Here is a 21,092-nt window from a genome sequence, read left to right as displayed (position 1 = left end):
AAATTACATATTGTTATACATGAGAAAGCACATCTGCCATTAAACTATATTTTCCCTTTGTGTGCCTGATGTCAAGATTATATTCCTGTAACAACAAACTCCACCTTAATAGTCTCTGATTTTTATTTTTCATCTTGCCAATGAAAGTAAGAGCGTTGTGGTCACTAAACACAATAATCGAAGTAGGAGCTGAACTAATGTAAACTTCAAAATGTTGTAATGCCAATATCAAAGCAAAAAATTCCTTCTCAATTGTTGAATAATTCCTTTGTTGCTTATTTAATCTCTTAGAAAAATAGCACAATGGTTGATCAATACCACTTTCATCTTCTTGAATCAAAACTGCTCCAACCCCAACATCACTTGTATCAACAGACAGTTTAAAAGATTGGCTGAAATTTGGAGCTGTAAGAACTGGTGCACTTTTAAGTATGGCTTTCAACTTGTCAAAAGCCACCTAACATTTTTCAGTCCAAAGGAACTTGTTTTTCTTACTCAATAAATTTGTCAGGGGTTCAGCAATTATAGAAAAATTGGAACAAAATTTTTGATAGTATCCGGCCATACCTAAAAATCACATCAGTTGCTTTTTATTAACAGGCATGGGAAATTCAGAGATAGCCTTGACCTCAGCATCTATAGGTTTAACTTGTCAGTGTCCCACGATGTGTGCTAGGAAAGTAACACTAGCATGGCAGAACTCACTTTCAGATAAATTAATTTTCAAAAATGCATCTGTCTGTTAAAGAATTTCCGAATTGTTGCTAAATGTTCTTTTCATGTGTCATTGTAGATGATGACATCATCGATGTAAGCATTGCAACTGTCTAGACCAGAGGTAATCATATTCATGAGGTGCTGAAATGTACTCGGCAACTCTTTCATCCCAAACGGCATTAAACTATATTGGTAAAGTCCATCTGGAGTCATGAATGCCAAAATTTCCTTTGCTCTTTCCGTTAGTGGAATCTGCCTAAATCTTTTCAGGTCAAATTTGGTGACATACTTGGCATTCCCAATCTTATCAATACAGTCATCAGTTCTTGGTAATGGGAATGAATCTGTTTTTGTCACAATATTCACCTTCCTATAATCAATACACATACAGGAAGTTTTATCTGGTTTTGGAACAAGTATGCATGGTGAACTCCAGTCACTTTTACTGGGCTCTATAAAGTCCTTCTCCAGCAAATATTGAATTTCTTTTTTCAAGTATTCCTGTTTGCGAGGGTTCATCCTGTACAGGTGTTGTTTGACAGGTTTTGAATTTACAATTTCAACGTCATGGAAAATTTTATTTGTCCTTGTAGGTACATCTGGAAATAAGTGCTCATATTCAAATAATAACTGTTTAAGTTCATTTCTTTCTTGCTCTTGCAAATGTGAAAATTATGGTCCAGATCTTTCATAATTTCTGAATTCCGAAGACTTGTCACTCCAATATCAGTAGAATCTGATGATATTCCTTCACTTAAATCTTCACTGAGTGGGACTGGTACAATTAAATTAATTGCATGTTTAACCTGGCTATCTCTTTCAATATACTCTTTTACCATGTTAATGTGAAAGAGTTGTTTTTGTTTACGCCTCCCAGGTGTATTTATGATGTAATTTAAATCATTTATTTTCCTGTCAACTGTGTAGGGACCATAATACTTGGCATGAAGAGGATTTTGTGGTATTGGCAAGAGAGACAGGACTGCAAGCTCCTTTCCTTCAAGTTTTTATCATATCTTGATTTCATTTTGGATTGAGTGCAGATTTGCTCTTGCGACCTCACAAGCCTTTGATAACTTGTATTTAAAAATAGAAACATAATCAAGAAGATTAATTTTAGAATCTTCATTAGAAAGAAGTTTCTTTCTCAATAACTTCAATGGGACTGAAACCTAAAGATTCTTGAACTGATTCCCTAACAGCAAACAACAGTAAATGAGTGCCTTTATCCCAATCTTTACCCATATCAAAACAATATGATGAATCATATTTTTCAAAATATGATGGAATCTTTCGAATGCCCCTTGGCTCTCAGGGTGATAGGCAGAAGATTTGATTTGTTGAATGCCTAATTCATACATAACTTGCTGGAAAATTCAGGACATGAAATTTTAGCCTTGATCAGACTGTATGGACTTCAGTAAAAACTTTATCAAAGATCTGACTATTATTTTAGATTTTATATTCCTCAAGGGAATTGCCTCTGGAAACTTTGTTGACGCACACATAGTGGTCAACAGGTATTGGTTACCTGACTTGGTCTTAGGTAAGGGACCAACACAATCTACCATAATTCTACTGAATGGTTCGTCAAAGGCGAGAATAGGTTGTAGATGAGCCTTGGGAATGTTCTGATTTGGTTTTCCTACCATTTGACAGGTATGATAAGATAGACAGTAATTATCAACATCACTTTTGATTTTTGGCCAACAGAAGTGAGTTTCATGGGCCAGACTAAGTATTTCCTGTCTGTAAGGTTTTGTAACTATAATTTGTTAGTTCACTGACCATTCGTCATCAGCAGGTACCTCGGGAGGTCTCCGTTTTCTCACAAGAATTCCATTTTTAATGAAACAACAGACGAAACTTCAGTAGCTTCAGTATCACTAATGGCCCTCTGCAACAAACAAGAGATCTCAGGATCTTTTTCCTGTTCGGCAACAAGTGATTGTCATTTATTACCCTGATTAGAATAAAGAGACTGAGTCCTTAAAAAAGGATCACTGATCAATACCTTCTGATTGATCCAAATAAGGAGTGAAAGTGACCTCATCAAAAGCCTGACCAATACATGTGTCAGCTAAAGGAATACTTTCCTTATCAACATTATTCTCAAGAGCTTTCTTTGCCATAGCTCTGGTAACTGCACAAGATGGAAATACATAGGGAATTCTTTTTCAATTGGATCAACTTATTGATCCACGCATGGCTTGTCAGTTACAGGTGGATTAACCACAACCTTGTCTCCAGCTAGGTCATTGCATTGTAATAAATGAATGCCCTCAACCGGTAAAACAGACACTGTGCCGACTGTCATGGGTCCTGGACTAAGGCTGATGACAAATTTGCACAATGGAAAGGAACATTAACAAAGCCACACTCTATACCCTGAATAAGAACACTCTCATAAGAATAAGACTTCTCAGAAAAAGGCAAAGTACCTGACAATAAAAACCTCTGAGAAGCTCCTGTGTCCCTTAAAATTTTAATAGAGATAGGATTGACTGATTCACCCAAGAGTGATATAGAACCCTTCAATATGAATGGTTCATAATTCTCCAGAATCAAATCAGACTGGGGTTTATTAGATCCAACCAATGTATTGCTTTCAAAACATGACAGTGACCTTGACCTCTTAGAAATAATAGCATTGGAATAGGTATGTCTTGATTCTGATGCCTATTTTTCAATTTGTAGCAATCAGAAATAACGTGTCCTTTTCTCTTGCAATAGGTACATGTAGGAAGAGACAAGGATCTTTTATCAAGTTTCTCTGAAGTTTGATTTTTTGAAGTTGTGCCAGTTTGAGTTTTAGAAGGGCTTGTATTAGGCTGAAATACTTTTCTGCCGAAATATTGTTGAGTAGAAGTCTAGTTACAAAAGGAATTTTATGAGTTAAAGAATACTCATCAGCAGCCTGAGCATCATTTTTCAAGGTTTCAATCTGATGCTCGTCAAGATAATACAAAATGTCACTTATGGACACAGTTTTTGAAATCTTCAAGTAATACAAGTTGTCTGAGACTTTCATAATCTCCCTCAATTTTCTTGGCTAAGCACCATCTATCAAATAACTGCTCTTTTTTTCCAGCAAATTCGACATGAGTTTGTCCAGCTTAGTTTCTATAGTTTCTGAATTTTTACCGATAAAAATTGGGGACTAACTCATAACCCCTTAGGATTCATTCTTGAACCACATCATAATTACCACTTTGGTGAAATGAAAGTGAATTGTAAATATCACTAGCCTTGCCAGTGAGTACACACTGTAATAACTGAGTCCAATGCCCCCTTGGCCATTTCAGATTTAAAGCAACTTTTTCAAACAAGTAAGCTATTTGTCTACTTCTTTTTCTCTGAAAAGGGGCACTAATCTAATATTCTTTGCAAGGTCAAAACTTAAATTTGGATTTGAAGTATGAATGTGCTGTTCACTTGCCAGTTCCATTTCCTTTATTTTACATTATTATTCCCTCTCTTTCTCTCTTTCTTCCATTTGCATTTGTTCTTTTTGTAACTGCATTTGTCTTTCTTTCTCTCATTCTTCCTTACCTAAATGCATTTGCGTCTGCTTTTCTTTCTCTCTTTCCTGTCTCTCTCTCTCCTCTTTCTCAAATTGTAATTTTATTTGTTCTTTTTGTAATAACATTTATTCTTTTTCTTTCTCCAGTTTCATTTTTTATTTCTTTTTCTCCAATTTCATTTGTTCTTTTTGTAATAACATTTGTTCTTTTTCTTTCTCCAATTTCATTTGTTCTTTTCTTTTCCCAACAGTAACTGCATTTGCATTTGTTGTTCCTCTTTATCTTTCTGAAGTTCCAGCTTCCTCAACTCCAATTCCATTTTGTATTTTAATTCTAATTCCTTCATTTTTGTGTCAGAGTCTGATACAGACTTAATGACTGAAACCAAAGCACTTTTATCCAAAACATTCTTTTCTACCAAATACTGAAGCAAAATATTTATTTCCTGTTAGTTAAGGAAGCCATTATTTCAGAAAGATCGTATTTTCTGTCAAGTTGAATTAAATCATTTTTTTTGAAAAGATGTAATTGTTCCTGTGTAGGATTTGAAAGAAAGATTTCCACTTTTGATGACATTTTAGAAAAAGCATGCCGATTTCACTAAGATTTCAAAACCTAGAAAAATTAAAATGTCAAAAAACAAAGTTTTCTGAAATATTCTATTAAAAATTCAAAATTATCCTTAGGATGAGCGCCTAATTTCTTATGTTACTTGTTTACGAAGGTTGCTACAAATTCTGAAACAAGGTCAGGATTTAGATCAACACTTGGTGTTTAGAAACTAACAGTCAAACAATTTTCTAAAAAAAGTATCATCATAATCATGTAATGAAATATAATTTTTTTTTAAAAACTGACAAACAATTAAATTGAAATAAATATATATTAAATCAGATATAATTAAATCAAATATACATAACACTTGTGAAAATGAATAAAATGTGTCAAGTAGACTTTTTTTAACTGAAATGGTCTGGTACTAACAGAGATGCATACAATCATTTATTTTTATGATTTTTGGTATGAAACAGTGTCTGAGACTAAATCCAAGTCAATGAAGCACGAAAGCAAGATTACAGTGAATTTTCATGGTTCCAGGTAGAAAGAGTGGTAGAAATTTTAACAATCTAGGTATAGTCTTGTATACAGGAAGGTAAAAATCCATCTGAAAGGGTGGCATAAATTTTAAGAATCTAGGTACAGCCTTGCATACAGGATGGTAAAAACCCATCTGAAATGGTGGTATAAATTGTAAAAATCTAGGCATAGCCTTGTATACAGGATGGTAAAAACCCATTTAAAAGGGTGGTAGAAATTGTAAGAATCTAGGTATAGCCTTGTATACAGGATGGTAAAAACACAGTTGAAAGGGTGGTATAAATTTTAAGAATCTAGGTACAGCCTTGCATACAGGATGGTAAAAACCCATCTGAAAGGGTGGTAGAAATTTTATGAATCTAGGTATAGCATTATATACAGGATGTGTAAAACTGAATTACCATATGGAACTCATATACAATGTCCATGAAAAATATCACGATGCCAAGTAATGAGAGCAGTGAGATCTCTTGACAGAATCATGTTACACTCATACTTGTAACCCTACTGCTATCAAACTTTCCATATTTAAAGTACAGCTATGGTCAGTACTGATAATATCAAAGAGAATTACAAAATATTCCTGAAATGCATACAACGAAAGATTTATTGGCTTCTTTATATTTTACTTTTTTCATCCCTTTTTACATGGTAAGTACTTCTCTATGTATTAATCCGCCAAAGTTTATATGTTAGGGTACCATCAGTCTTTCATTCTTAATACCCGTCTCATGATAATGAAAAGTACTTGCCATTAGCTATGTATCCTAAATAAGCCTTTTATGTATGCAGAAACATGATGTATGAGAACTACTGTAGTTGTGGTACACATTTCCACCAGTGTGGGTAAATTGGTTTTTATCACTGTGCAGTGTAGTCATTTACAATGGCATAGGATGCTTTAGAAAACAGGAAACAAGAGGCAGCTTAATTAGTTGGTGGTCTACATATCAAACCAAAGTCTACATTTTTTACGTACTGCCTTGACCAATTACTAGAATTTAAATTCACGATTTGTTATTTAACAAAGCATAGAAAACTGAATTACCAACTGTGGAAGAACAGATAGGTATGTGAACAGCATGTACAGAAGGATAAGTGAGCAGAGAATATGACAGATCACTCCGGTGGTCTAAGTGATTAGAGCATATACCTCGGATGTGGGAGGTCACAGGTTTGAACCCCAGACGAGTCATACCAAAGATTTATAAAAATGGTACTGACAGCTGCCTCACTTGGCACTCAGCATTAAGGCGTTAGTGTTAGGACTGGTCGGCTTGGTGTCAGGATAATGTGACTGAGTGGGAACATCATGCTACATGTCTGCGGCATGTTGCCTCAGTGCTATACATCACCATAAACTGCCACACTGCAAACATCATAGCGATATGACTGAAAGATTTTTAAAGCTATGTTAAAAATTTGAAGCAGACGTTCTGACCACTTTAGCCGCCGGAGCAGTCTAATCATTGATTTAAATAGATCATCTGATTATATTCAAGGATTTGAATATCTAATTTTATTGGATTATGTGAAACTTTCCAGGACTTCATTGTTAGTCTATGTTCATGAGATTAAATGAGATTAAAGCAAAAACACTTGGATTAATAATGCTGTTGAATTCAGCTGTGTTATCATCACAGCACATAAGCACTCTACAAGCTTTGTTCGGATTATCTCTTAGAACAGATTAGTGAGAAATTGATAGAGCAGATCAGGGTTATTAGGATTACATAATAGGAATTCATACACAGTAAGTAATTTTTACATCTTGTGCTTCGTTTGATTTTGCATTTTATTTAAATAAATTTATATTTTGGAAACTTAAATGCTTGTTGGATTGCCTTGACCAGTTACTTACGTTTAAGTCCCTATATGTAACAAAGTTAAAAGTAGCTAAGTAAACCACCCTGGACCAGAACAAACAATAAACAACAATGGGAATTCAGTGTAACTTATTTCAATGCATGACACCAGCAGCACAGCTTTCAAATTCAAGTAAAGTAAACAAGATACAAACCAACCAAAAAACTTCGCATAAAAGTGGGTATTAAATGACTGGTAAAGGATTTCATTATACATGTAGAACAGGGTCAGCATTAGTTATTTTGGTACCTTTCCTTTAGGGTTAGGGTTAGGGTTATTTTGCAGGGCTGAGCAAATCCCATAGCCCGACATCCCGGACTAGTCATTTTCAAAGTCAGGCAAGACAAATTGTCCAAGTCGCTAGTCGGGGACAAGTGCTTTTTAAAAAAGTTGGGCTTCTCCTTATTTTCATGCTTTAATCACTATATCTACCAATCATGCCCTCTGGGTGTACTGAATACTTGATTCTACCACTCTTCATGTATACATTTACATCCTGTTACTGCTTGACTGTATATTTGGCTAAGCGACCAAATTATCGGCAAATCAAAACATGTCAAACAAAAGAAAGCCAGTAAGATCAATTAGCAGTGTTGTAAGCAGTTTTGTTGCAATGAGTTTACTCAATCTAGATCATAACAAGCGGCTCACTATGATTTTCATCCAGCGAGTCAGTGGAATTAAATTAATGAAAGGTACTTTACCGACATCAGTGTTGGTTTCCTTTATGAACTGATTAAATGACAGTAACGATTCTTTAATTTATAATTGATTATACAGATGATTCACTTCCACGTGTGATATTGTGTTTGAAGCGAAACAATTACGCTAATTAATGAGCTGTTTCAGTTCGTATTTAAAAGAGAAAATTGATGTTATGATCACTTTAGAAGTAGTTGTCAAGCTAATAGTTACTATGTGGATAAAATGAGTTTGCTAAATTATTTTCACAAAGAAGGTAATAACAGCGATTTGGAGAAGGTAAATTTGTTTGAAAATGGAGGGATAAAACGTACATGGACATATTTTCAAATCCATCAGCTAAAACATATATACATGAACCTGAAGAAGCCAAATGTATAACAACCAATGTTTCTGAAAAATTAAATTCTTTTAAAAATAATTATGTTGTATATTTTTTTTTTCTCTATGGATTAGGTACATGTACATGTCTCATCAAATCTCAGCAAGTGATTGCCATTTTGGGACCAGTGAAAAGTAAGGTGGGACTAGTGAAGAGAAAGGTGGGACTAGTGAATTTTCTGAAACCACTTGTCCTGGACTAGTGGTTAAAAAAAATTTTTTTGCTCAGCCCTGTTTTGGTACCTTTCCTTTATGCTGGACATGCTTTGGGACAAGATAATTAGCACAGAAATGCCAGGGGATGGGGGGAGGGGCAAAATATGAATGTCTCTTTGTATTAATTTGCAGAAAGCATGTGAGTATTCTGAATAGTTTTTCTGTTTTTTTGTTTATACTACTAAAAATGACTACCGGTACCTGTGCCTCCAACAGCTCTCTCAGATGAATTCTCAATTTAAAGAATAACAAGGCAAGCAACTAATAATTATTCGTTACTGCTTTAGACTAAAATAACTTGAATATGATAAGTATCATTCTGCATTGAATCTCCACATCTTAGATATCCATACAGCAAAAGTTCTGATGCATCGATGTATCAATAAACTGTTTCACTCCCAGTAATGAGCAGAAACCGTACAGACAGCGAGGACAATATCACTTGGAAATAACTAATGAGCTGATGTTACTCTTATATTGGGGTGATACTGCCTTCCATGCATGTGTCAGCAGTTTAAATTTCAGGTGAATAACCAATGGATTCAAAGGTGTTTTGTTCTGAAAGGTTTTTTTTCTAACAAAGGAATTCTGTTCTGAAGGATTTAATAGGGCTCAAAAGAAGAGGGATTTTCTTTACCATCCACATAGAAAGCATCTTTGCTAGCCAAGGTTCTGATGTGTTAACCCTATCTAAGCCAGGGCAGATCAATCCGATAACTCAATGCTTTGGGTCTGTGAATTTAATTGGATGCAGCGACAGGCAACCGTGTCCAATCAAAATAAAGTTGTTCAAAACTGAACACAGTTCCTCATGATCAATACAATGGGAGCACAAAACTGAAATGGATTGACAATCAAGCACTGTCAGTCCATGTCTGTACAAATACATCCTCTCCCTCACATGTAATGGCTCTCTGGTATGTAGCCATACTTTCAATGTTAAACTTACAAAATATCCTTTTGAAGTCAATTGCCTCTACCATTTTCAGATGATATACAATGTAACAATGCACCACTGTTACACGCTATTAGTTAGTTGGCATTATAAACTAAAGGAGACAACTCAAGAAATCAACTAGATGTCGCTATCACAAGGCTCTCTTATATCTGATCAATCCGCCAAGGTGCAGATTGGATTAATACATCGTAACCTTGGCTAGCAAAGATGCATACAAAGATCAGTCAAAATAAATATATTAATTACTAGCATGTGGCCCAATAGACAAAGATATCAAAACACTTATTCTCCAGCACAAATTGGGGGCCCCGAGTGGTCGAGTGGTCTAAAGCGCTCTCTGTTATGGATCACTGCCATCTCAACCTGTCTGCATGGGTTCGAGTCTAGGATTCGGCCAATGTGGGTATGTGAGAAAGCTTGCCAGTGGCTTCTTCTGGGTCGGTGGTTCTTCCTGGGTTCTTTCTCCACCATTAATACTGGCCGCCATGCATAGCCTATCGTGTGCTGAAAAATGGCATTAAACCACACAACAACAACAAAAAGGCAGAGAACAGCCCTTAAAGCAAATAAGACTACATTTTTCGGAAAATTTCACATTTTCAATATGCGTTCTGACCTTCCACACAAATAAAAATTACTGTCCAAGTATGTAAAAAGTGGTGAAAAGGTTAGTGGAAACTCAGACTAATATACCCACTGCATGTTCAACTTACCCCGTCAATATTTTTGACAAAATAACTCCCACTAGAGCCCTGGTAAATTCTTTCTGGATAGCGCCCACATTCTATTGCCTCCTCCGCTTTTCTAATAATTTCCTGATATTCAGGATCATCGGGAAAATGGTTTTGAAAGTTTCCATATTCATGCTCCACACGTGAAGTTAACAGAGGGGAGCTTTCTTCTGTGCCCGTTCCCCGGGTGGGGGATCGAGGCGCACTTCTATGGTAGGAATCTCTTTGGGGGGCGAAAGTTACATCTGGAGGTGGTGCCGCTAAGTCCATACTGTCCACCTCGGACTGTAGTGGCTGATCGTCTATGTCGCTCATGAGGTCTTGTGACTAACTTATCTCAGCCATAACGTGTCGAAAACAACTTCACGTAAAGCAGATGCGGAAGTTAGATCATCGCTATAGGGCTTCAACTTATTTCAGATGTTATGCTTGTTCCGGAATAATGCGAATACTTCTAGTTCCTGGTCGTTTGTACATACCACATTGCATTTGTGTGTGAATGATGAAAAACATTGGATGATTCATTCTTAAACAAATTATAAAAATATGTTTTCAATTGAATCCTCATAAGCTATCCCTGATAATTATGTATCTGTGCACGCAAGAAATAAAAACAGGCAACCATCTCTATAGTAAAAGTCAAAAATGTCATGTAAGGTCATTATTAATATAAATTGAAAAATTAATTTTAGTTTTAACATTTAATCGCAATATAATTCTAACAAAGTTTATTCAATCGTGATTTTTTAGTGGTCAGCTCAATAATTGTCGTAACTCAATTTTCAGACGAACATTATCGATTACTTTGGGCTTTTTCAATGACAGTTCTGCGTCAGATTGAGTTGATATTGGATTGAACTATTACTAGTGCAGGGGAATCAAGGAACAAAAAGATGCTTAAACCACGAAATTTCTCAAAACGCATACACGTTCTTGAGGCTGTATACAGTATCATTATGCATCAGTGGCAAGCAGCAACTGCCGGATCGATCAATACTTCCCAGGCTTTATTTATTACATCAACCACAACTGATGCAAATCTTATCAAACAGTCTATCTTGCGTTGCCTTAAATTCAGAGGGAGATGCTCTATTTTGATTTAATATGTGCCGAGTTATAACAACTTTGGCAATATCGAAAAATAACTGAAAATATTTCTGGTGAAAGAGCTGGAAATACCCGGTCGGCCTACAATTACTATCAATGCTTACTTTTACATGAGGCACAAATAGTAATGGGGTGGTTTTTTTTTTTTACATTAATTTGTAAAGGAAAGAAGTCAATCACGTGTTTTCCAAACGATTTCTTAACGTCAAATATGTGGTTTTCATTTATACTCTCAACACAGATACGTAATCGAGACAACTAACGCGCCGTACTCTCATAAACCAGATCGCTCGATTGGACATTTGTTTTATTAAGTAGGGAGACAACCCAGTCTAGATGGAAAATGTGGAAAGTGAAAGGCAATTGACTACACATATTAGCTGACTGTAAAACATCACATGCTTACAATTAGGCGCTTGGCAAAATTTCAAAGAACTAATTGAAAATGCATAGTATGGAAATCTCCTTTCATATTAAAGAATTACTATGGTATATAATGTCAAAAATCAGATTGACGCTAATCCTGTTTTTAAAGAGTTTATTGTGGTCTCAAGTAAAGGCATTAAACTACCAAACGACTCGGACATAAAAAGCGTCCCAGAGGAACTGAAATAGCTGCATCATTTCAATGCATCATATCGATTTATCATAGAGGCACAAAGTTGCAATATGCGTTTTCTGAGACAAATATATAACACATTGATAAACTGGTTAACTTAGGAGTGACATTAGAAATGGAACGGAATAAATTGGTGAACGTTTACGAAGATAAAAAGAAAAAGAATTTATATAATTTTGTACATAAAAGAATAGCGTCTGACTAAATCGCCCACTACGTCTGAAGCGTCCTCAATATTTGATGATTTTAGTGAATGTTCTATCTGTAACGATGATGATATCAAAGAGCAAGCCAGCTAAACAGATAATTTTTGTTTGGAGGGGATGGGTATTAAATAGCCATTAAATCTAAACAGTTTTACAAAATAATTTACCACGATGCAGACGAGAAACAGCGCGAGCACACGAGGAAATTATTGGTTACGTACTACAGTCTAATACAATTTATGTTGGCATTGTATTTAGTGACGGTAGTAGTAAAGGAGGTCACTTTAGCACAATGTAACTTTAACGTTAAAGTAGGAATTTGCACTTTGTCGACAATGGGAATTTAACATGGGGATGTCACCTGGAGGTCAATGGAATTGAACATTGGGTAGTGTCATGGGATTTATAAGATCAACACTTTTTATAGGGTGAAATGTATTTGTAAGGACAAAGGGTTGATAGGGACAAACATAAACATCCAGAAACAAATACACATTTAAACACACAGAAAAGAGGACAGAAATGTTCTAAAGAAAGACTCACACATATAATAGAGGCTCGAAAAAAGAAAAGGCTATGGTATGGGTTCAAAACATTTATTCAAGTATATATATGGGCTCTCTGGCCTGTTCTTTGGTCTAAGCACTATCCATTTAATACATAAACATTTGGACATGAAACAAACGTATTTACGAGTTATTTAGTTCTTGGTTCGAGCAAACTACTGTTTAAAATTAAAGTTCACGCCTTCCTAAAATCACTTCATATACAATGCATTTACATTAAATGTTCATTTATAACAAAAAGCTAAAACAATACAAGTAACAATAAATCAAATAGGACAAAGTTCATCTCTCTCTCTCTCTCTCTCTCTCTCTCTCTCTTCGTCAAACATGTTGTTTAAAATCTGGTCAGCTACCATTTGTGTCCCAGTGTAGCTGTTTCCCATCACGTACTCCCTTGCATTCGTAAATCTGTTGTCATGTCCATCGTGCTACGTACACTTATCGGTAAGCAGATCAAGTACAGTCATCGTCTTCTTCCCATGGATGTATAACGTATGCCATATGAATGGTCACTTTTCCATCGGTGATGTCAAATGTTTCTCTCGTCGTCGGCACGTCTTCAATAGCCCTCAAAAGTTTGGAAGAAGGTAGTTCTGCAGGTGTGCTAAACCCGAGACATACAGGCGAGTTCAAACTGTCGTGATACATAGATAGGCTCAAACGACCTTGATCTTTGACTTGGCAATGACATCTGAGCTCCTCTAACAGGGAGTTAAGTAGGTCCGTAATGAAACCTGCTACTTGCTCGGCTGGAACGTCAGACGCTAAGTCTTTAAATTTCACTGTGTAGGTGTAAATTTTCGTCCTAAATTTTATCGAGGTCGTTGTCTGAGTCAGCATGCTGTTGTTCCACACTCTCTGCGACAACCTGGAGAGAGTTGTTGATGCCTTTCCGATCCGCTTGTTGAGCTCAGCATCGTGCTAGAGGTTGTTGGTGATGGTAGAGACGAGGTAAATGAACTGACTCACCACCTCAAGTTCGTAGTTGTTGATGATGATGCTTGGGGGGGGGGGGGGGGGGTCCGCGTCCTGAACCATCACGTTTGCTTTCTTTAGGCTTATGGTTAACCCAAACTCATCGTATGCTTTAGCAAAGCGGGCCATCAGGCGCTGAAGCTCAGCTTCTGTGTGGGTGGTTAAAGCAGCATCGTCTGCAAAGAGCATGTCCCTAATTTTTACCTCACGCACTTTGCTCTTTGCCTTCAGTCGTGCCAGGTTAAACGGTCTGCCGTCTGATCGCGTGTGCAGATAAATCCCTAGTAGTGAAGGGGGGCACCCTACGTACAATGGGAATTAGCATTACAGGGACCCCTGGGTCAATCTACGTACAATGGAAATTTAACATGGCGAAAAATCGTGGGTCAATCTACGTACAAGGGGAATTTAACATGGGAATAAATCGTGGGTCACTCTACGTACAAGGGAATTTAACATGGGATTTTTTTTAAATTTTTAAAAAAATTTTTTTAAAAAAGGGGTAGGCAATGGAAAGGCTATCTCTTTTCGAGAAATATGGCTGGCCCTGAAAAGGGCCTTTGGGTTTTCTTCTTCTTCTAATTTCTTCTTTTCCTCCACCAAGTTCTTATTTTATCTCCTACACTCTTTTTCTTCTTTTTTTCTCCTCCTCTTCTTTCTTCTCTTCCTCTTCTTTCTTCTCTTCCTCCTCCTCCTCTTCTTTCTTCCTCTTCTCATTTTCTTCTTCTTTTTCAATTTTTTCGTTCCATTTTGTGACGATCGTCGATAAATACCTATGTATCTATAATCAGCTGAAATTCCTATGAAATCCCACTATCTATTTATAGCTCCAACTTGTGGGTTTTTCCTTTGGAAAATCCCACTATCTTTTTATAGTCTCAGCTTGAGTGACGTTCCTGTTTATGAATTCTAGTATATATGTATAGCTACAAAATGTGGAAATCCCCAAGTCGATATTTATAGTCTCGAAATTTCCAGCGTCAGTGACGTCACTGTACTGAACACTAGGGATAAAATATCAACGGTGTTGCAAGTGGCTGACCTGAATACGCGCTGCTGCAGGTAGGTAGGTAGAGTGTATCTGATAGGGATAAAGTGAGTTTTATACGGACAAACAGAGACCAATAGACACACACAACGTACGCGCGCAGACACACACACACACACACAAACACACACACACACACACACACAACGTACGCGCGCCGACATACTCACACACACACACATACTCTCTCACACACATACTCACACACACACACATAAACACACACACTATAAAATAGATAAAATTAGTAACTACTTACAATATCAACTTCTGTGACGATCGTCGATAAATACCTATGTATCTATAATCAGCTGAAATTCCTATGAAATCCCACTATCTATTTATAGCTGCAACTTGTGGGTTTTTCCTTTGGAAAATCCCACTATCTTTTTATAGTCTCAGCTTGAGTGACGTTCCTGTTTATGAATTCTAGTATATATGTATAGCTACAAAATGTGGAAATCCCCAAGTCGATATTTATAGTCTCGAAATTTCCAGCGTCAGTGACGTCACTGTACTGAACACTAGGGATAAAATATCAACGGTGTTGCAAGTGGCTGACCTGAATACGCGCTACTGCAGGTAGGTAGGTAGAGTGTATCTGATAGGGATAAAGTGAGTTTTATACGGACAAACAGAGACCAATAGACACACACAACGTACGCGCGCAGACACACACACACACACACACAAACACATAAACACACACACACACACACACACACAACGTACGCGCGCCGACATACTCACACACACACACACATACTCTCTCACACACATACTCACACACACACACATAAACACACACACTATAAAATAGATAAAATTAGTAACTACTTACAATATCAACTTCTGTGACGATCGTCGATAAATACCTATGTATCTATAATCAGCTGAAATTCCTATGAAATCCCACTATCTATTTATAGCTGCAACTTGTGGGTTTTTCCTTTGGAAAATCCCACTATCTTTTTATAGCCTCAGCTTGAGTGACGTTCCTGTTTATGAATTCTAGTATATATGTATAGCTACAAAATGTGGAAATCCCCAAGTCGATATTTATAGTCTCGAAATTTCCAGCGTCAGTGACGTCACTGTACTGAACACTAGGGATAAAATATCAACGGTGTTGCAAGTGGCTGACCTGAATACGCGCTACTGCAGGTAGGTAGGTAGAGTGTATCTGATAGGGATAAAGTGAGTTTTATACGGACAAACAGAGACCAATAGACACACACAACGTACGCGCGCAGACACACACACACACACACAAACACACAAACACACACACACACACAACGTACGCGCGCCGACATACTCACACACACACACACATACTCTCTCACACACACACACACACACACACACACACACACAGAGAAACACACAACGTACGCGCGCAGACATACTCACACACACACACATAAACACACACACTATAAAATAGATAAAATTAGTAACTACTTACAATATCAACTTCTGTGACGATCGTCGATAAATACCTATGTATCTATAATCAGCTGAAATTCCTATGAAATCCCACTATCTATTTATAGCTCCAACTTGTGGGTTTTTCCTTTGGAAAATCCCACTATCTTTTTATAGTCTCAGCTTGAGTGACGTTCCTGTTTATGAATTCTAGTATATATGTATAGCTACAAAATGTGGAAATCCCCAAGTCGATATTTATAGTCTCGAAATTTCCAGCGTCAGTGACGTCACTGTACTAAACACTAGGGATAAATATCAACAGTGTTGCAAGTGGCTGACCTGAATGCACGCTACTGCAGGTAGGTAGGTAGAGTGTATCTGATAGGGATAAAGTGAGTTTTATACGGACAAACAGAGACCAATACACACACCCACACAACGTACGCGCGCAGACACACACACACACACACATACACACACACACACACACACACATACAGAGGGAAGAGGAAAAAACAAACCCCAAATATACTATGAACACAGAAGGGAGATGATACAGACCCCAAATAAACTATCCACACAAACGTACGCGAACGCATACAAACCCCAAATATATTATCAACACAGAGTGAAGAAGTAAAAGTTTTTTGAAAGCACCTAAGCCCTCACCTGCAATGACCAACTCTGCCAAACACCTACACCCCACCCCACCCCACCCCCACTCCCAACACTACAAAACCCATTTAACCCGTTATTTTATGGCATCAGTGTGTGATTTAGGAAACATCAAGACACAAAATAATGGAGGAATAGACTGACTATTGTTTACCGACTTGCATGCCTAAAGAGCGTGCGTGAAGGAAAACATCCTTCCATTTCAATTCTAACTAAAACATGATCCAGAGGGATAGAGATAGGTGAAAGGGCACAATTTCATAAAGTGTGAGTAGAAAACAAAACACGCCATCCTTATTATACAATGTCAAGACCAAGAGACACGTACGTGTTCTTTCTGGTCTATTCTCTTTTAGAAGGTAGTATGAAATTTCACATCAGGGCCAACGCATCGGCTCACATTGTCAATTTTTCCATTTCCATGTCTTTACTGGCACAAGTTCTTCATCATCTTCAATTTCTTCTTCTTCTGAATCCCTCTTCTCTGTTTCGTCTTGTTTTTGTTTCTTCTCTTTTCTCGTAGGGCACTCTGAATTCCAGTGTCCTTTCTCCTGACAACGATATTAGGTATCTTGACTTTTGTCTCTCTTTCTTAGACGAAGCAGGTATTCTGGAGACAAATACCCATTTACCTTTGCAGATATAGCAAACTTCATTAGCACTTACACACTTTCGTATGACTCTCATCAAATCAACGATCAAAAGAGTAAGTTTTGTTGCCACTTTCGCATGTGAATTATGCTTTCGTATGACTTTTAGCAAATATTTGACCAGCAGGTCGATCTGTGCTGACTCTTCCATCTTCTTGATCGTTTGAGAGCGGAATGAATACTCTGACGCTAAGACACTCTCCTTATATACAGGGACCTGCTGCGTATGAAACCTAGTCAAATGTAATTTTGCAATAAGATGAAACGATTTCATTGAGGAAGTAAAAAGCAATGATGTACCGTATCGCCTCACACAAAACCTGAAGTGTTAGTTCAAATCCGTGTCAGCGATTTCGAAGACGACATAACTGAGCTTTAATCAATGCTCTCCAATTATGCCACAAAACCACGAGTCCTGATTCACGCCAAAAGAAATTTCGTTCGGTCCATAAAAAATAGTTTCATATCTGAGAAACGCAAAAAGGAACTTCCAGAAAACTGAGAAAGACGGCTTACACCTACAACGTAAATGTATGAGTTCAAGTAGTGCGTAAAACTTAGTCAAATTAAATTTTTATAGTCAAGACGAAACGATCTCTTTTCGAACAAGAAAGCAGACACCAAGCGACAATGGCAATCCGTGTCACACAACACTTTTCAAAATGTATATTATCAGAGGTTTGTTCTAGCGATCTGCACGGTTAAACTAAATGTTGATGTATTTTGCAATAAGACGGACACAATTTCCATGGGATCGCCCATGGTACGAATGTTCGTGCATTAGTTTAATTTTTAAAAATATTTTTTTTATATAAATCGCCTATAGGATAGACCCAGTAAAGCATGGCCATTCTCGTCACTGTCTGAATAGCTACTCAAGTCAATTCGAAGCGAACGCGGTAAGAAAATAAGTATAGCCAATGAAATGGCTTACAACGGGTGATGCATTGTTTTGTTCTAGGACTGTGTGGCATAATAATCCCTATGTTCTTGCGTTGTTACCATTACAGTGCAGACAGACTGAAATGTGAACTTACAAGCCCTCTTTGTGTGTGTTGTACCATTTCCTCTTACCACATCAAAATACTGAGCGTCACAGTATTGGTTCGCGTTTTCAAACTGACCATTTTTTTATATCTCACTTAAACATTTCGACATAAACACTCACACTCACATCGGTAGAGTCAGAACAGACGTGTTACAGTATTGAGGGGCATGTTATCTTTTCGTTTTCAAACTAATAAATTTGGGGCTTGTATGAAGTAAAGAACCGAAAGTACAGTGAAACTCAAGGATGATGACCCAATCTGTCTGTCTATTGATGCGTGTATTTACTTAAGAAGAAATATGACCTCTAAAACACAAAGAGATACGGCAAGCATGATTAGATCAAACACAACGATGTTTTCCTTCACGCCCGTGTAATTTAGAGTTTTAATCGTCTTTGAAGACAAACTTGGTCTCCTTTTGTAGGGCTTGAAATAATAAAAGAAACTGAAAAATCTTAAGCACTTTGCTATAGATAATTTCATCAACAGACTAAACAACATAAATACCGTTACAACAATAGAAAGCCTTAAATCTTCTATCAAAAAGAAATGCATGAAAAAAATTAAAGATTAACGATAACTAACCAATGAAACCGAATTTAACAAAGGCAATGACATGTGAACAAATGCCTCTCACTTTGGAAAGGTAGGCGAATGTACTCTGTCATGCACCATCAACTTGAAAAAAATTATAAACAGAGAGAAACCTGAATTCAAAATTCAGTTGTTTCTTTTTCTTCAAAATTGTTTCGTTTCTTTTTTCTTTTTTTTTGGAACAAATCTAAGCACTAATATAGAGTGGAAAAGGGAAAATGCACATACAAGCTTTGATATTTCTGAAAAAATGAGGGGATATTCCTAACGTTCATAACCACCTATATATGCTTGGACTTGTCTGTGACTTATCCACAAAACAAGATGTACATATTTCTGGTCAAGCTGCAAGTGTGTGCGTGTTTTTGAAAATGGTAAAAATGGGATATACAATTTTCTCGTGACACTTATAAAGTGAAGAGTCTGTGCAAGTGTCAAAAGCCAAAGTCATATAAGTTTTGTATTTTGTACGGCTTGTAAAGATTTCCACTTTAGAAAATGTGAAGTATCACAAGTTATTATCACAAACAGAAGTGGAACATAGGGGCTTGCAAGAAAGAAAATAACCCAGACAGTTGGTGTCATCAAGAGTGCTAGAGACGGTACCCGAACTTGCTTGCTTGCTTACTTGAATTAAAGTGATTTTCGCTCTAATGGAGCATGTATCACTGGTTTAATAACGCACCGCGTGATTTTTAATTACTCCTGGGGAAGGAAAGAGAGCCTCATCCCCCCAGGCTTTTATGTACTCACAGACTACATTTAAATTTAGCCAATCAGGTGTAGGACTAACTAGTCCTTAACAACCTGACTGAAAGGCTTTAAACATGAGTGGGAATTGTCTCACCACACACTCATTTTTCTGTCCGAGCGTGGTAAAGGAGGAAAAAGGTGCTCAGCAAGACAGCCATGGATGTTAAGTACTCACCAAAACGCTAGCCCATACTTATTTCAAATCAAGTCGTGTCACCAAAAAAGACGACGTGTACGACATCAAAGGCATTGTCAAACGCAGAATACCTCAGTGCTAACTGGGTAGGTCTGCATTTCTTGCTCCCGCTGCTGTTGCGTATATTTCTTCCCTCCACACCGAGTTCTGGGCCTAATTCTTTAAATTTCGTTGTACCCGAACTTACATTATCCATATTATCACCAACAAAAAAAAAAACCAAAAAAAAAAAAAAAGCACAGACCTAAAAGAAACACTCACTCACTTTTTACAGAACATTACTATTTTTAAAATTTTGATAAGCGACGGAAACGAACAACTTAGAGTCACACTTTCTAACCAAGATAAAGAAATCATGTGCTGATAGACTCACTTCTGTATTTTTTCTTCTAACTGACTAACATATCATAGGCAATGGAATGTTATTTCTTTTCGAGAGTATGGGGTAGCCCTAAAAATTTTTTGGGGAACTTGAAGCTATGGCTATGGCGATCGCTTCAAGTTCCCCAAAAAATTTTTAGGGCTGCCCCATACTCTCGAAAAGAAATAACATTCCATTGCCTATGATATGTTAGTCAGTTAGAAGAAAAAATACAGAAGTGAGTCTATCAGCACATGATTTCTTTATCTTGGTTAGAAAGTGTGACTCTAAGTTGTTCGTTTCCGTCGCTTATCAAAATTTTAAAAATAGTAATGTTCTGTAAAAAGTGAGTGAGTGTTTCTTTTAGGTCTGTGCTTTTTTTTTTTTTTTGGTTTTTTTTTTTGTTGGTGATAATATGGATAATGTAAGTTCGGGTACAACGAAATTTAAAGAATTAGGCCCAGAACTCGGTGTGGAGGGAAGAAATATACGCAACAGCAGCGGGAGCAAGAAATGCAGACCTACCCAGTTAGCACTGAGGTATTCTGCGTTTGACAATGCCTTTGATGTCGTACACGTCGTCTTTTTTGGTGACACGACTTGATTTGAAATAAGTATGGGCTAGCGTTTTGGTGAGTACTTAACATCCATGGCTGTCTTGCTGAGCAC

The 21,092-nt window shown here is 37.0% G+C and overlaps 1 protein-coding gene across 1 annotated transcript in view; it reads right to left on the bottom strand.

The window, feature by feature from the left end:
* LOC149795683 (phosphatidylinositol 4-kinase type 2-beta-like) overlaps positions 1-10,614 on the bottom strand; it is an 89,071-nt gene extending 78,457 nt beyond the window's left edge. Inside the window, exon 1 of the mRNA XM_089965545.1 lies at positions 10,176-10,614. Coding sequence (XP_089821671.1) covers positions 10,176-10,508 — 333 coding nt within the window. The 5' untranslated portion in view covers positions 10,509-10,614. The remainder of the gene's footprint in view (positions 1-10,175) is intronic.
* Between the last annotated feature and the right edge of the window lie 10,478 nt (positions 10,615-21,092).

This window comes from Sinohyriopsis cumingii, chromosome 7 (assembly GCF_028554795.1).
Source record: "Sinohyriopsis cumingii isolate HCF-2022 chromosome 7, ASM2855479v2, whole genome shotgun sequence".
Classification (NCBI taxonomy): Eukaryota; Metazoa; Mollusca; class Bivalvia; order Unionida; family Unionidae; genus Sinohyriopsis; species Sinohyriopsis cumingii.
Note: the sequence above shows the minus strand (reverse complement) of the source record. Positions and strands in the feature narration are given on the sequence as shown.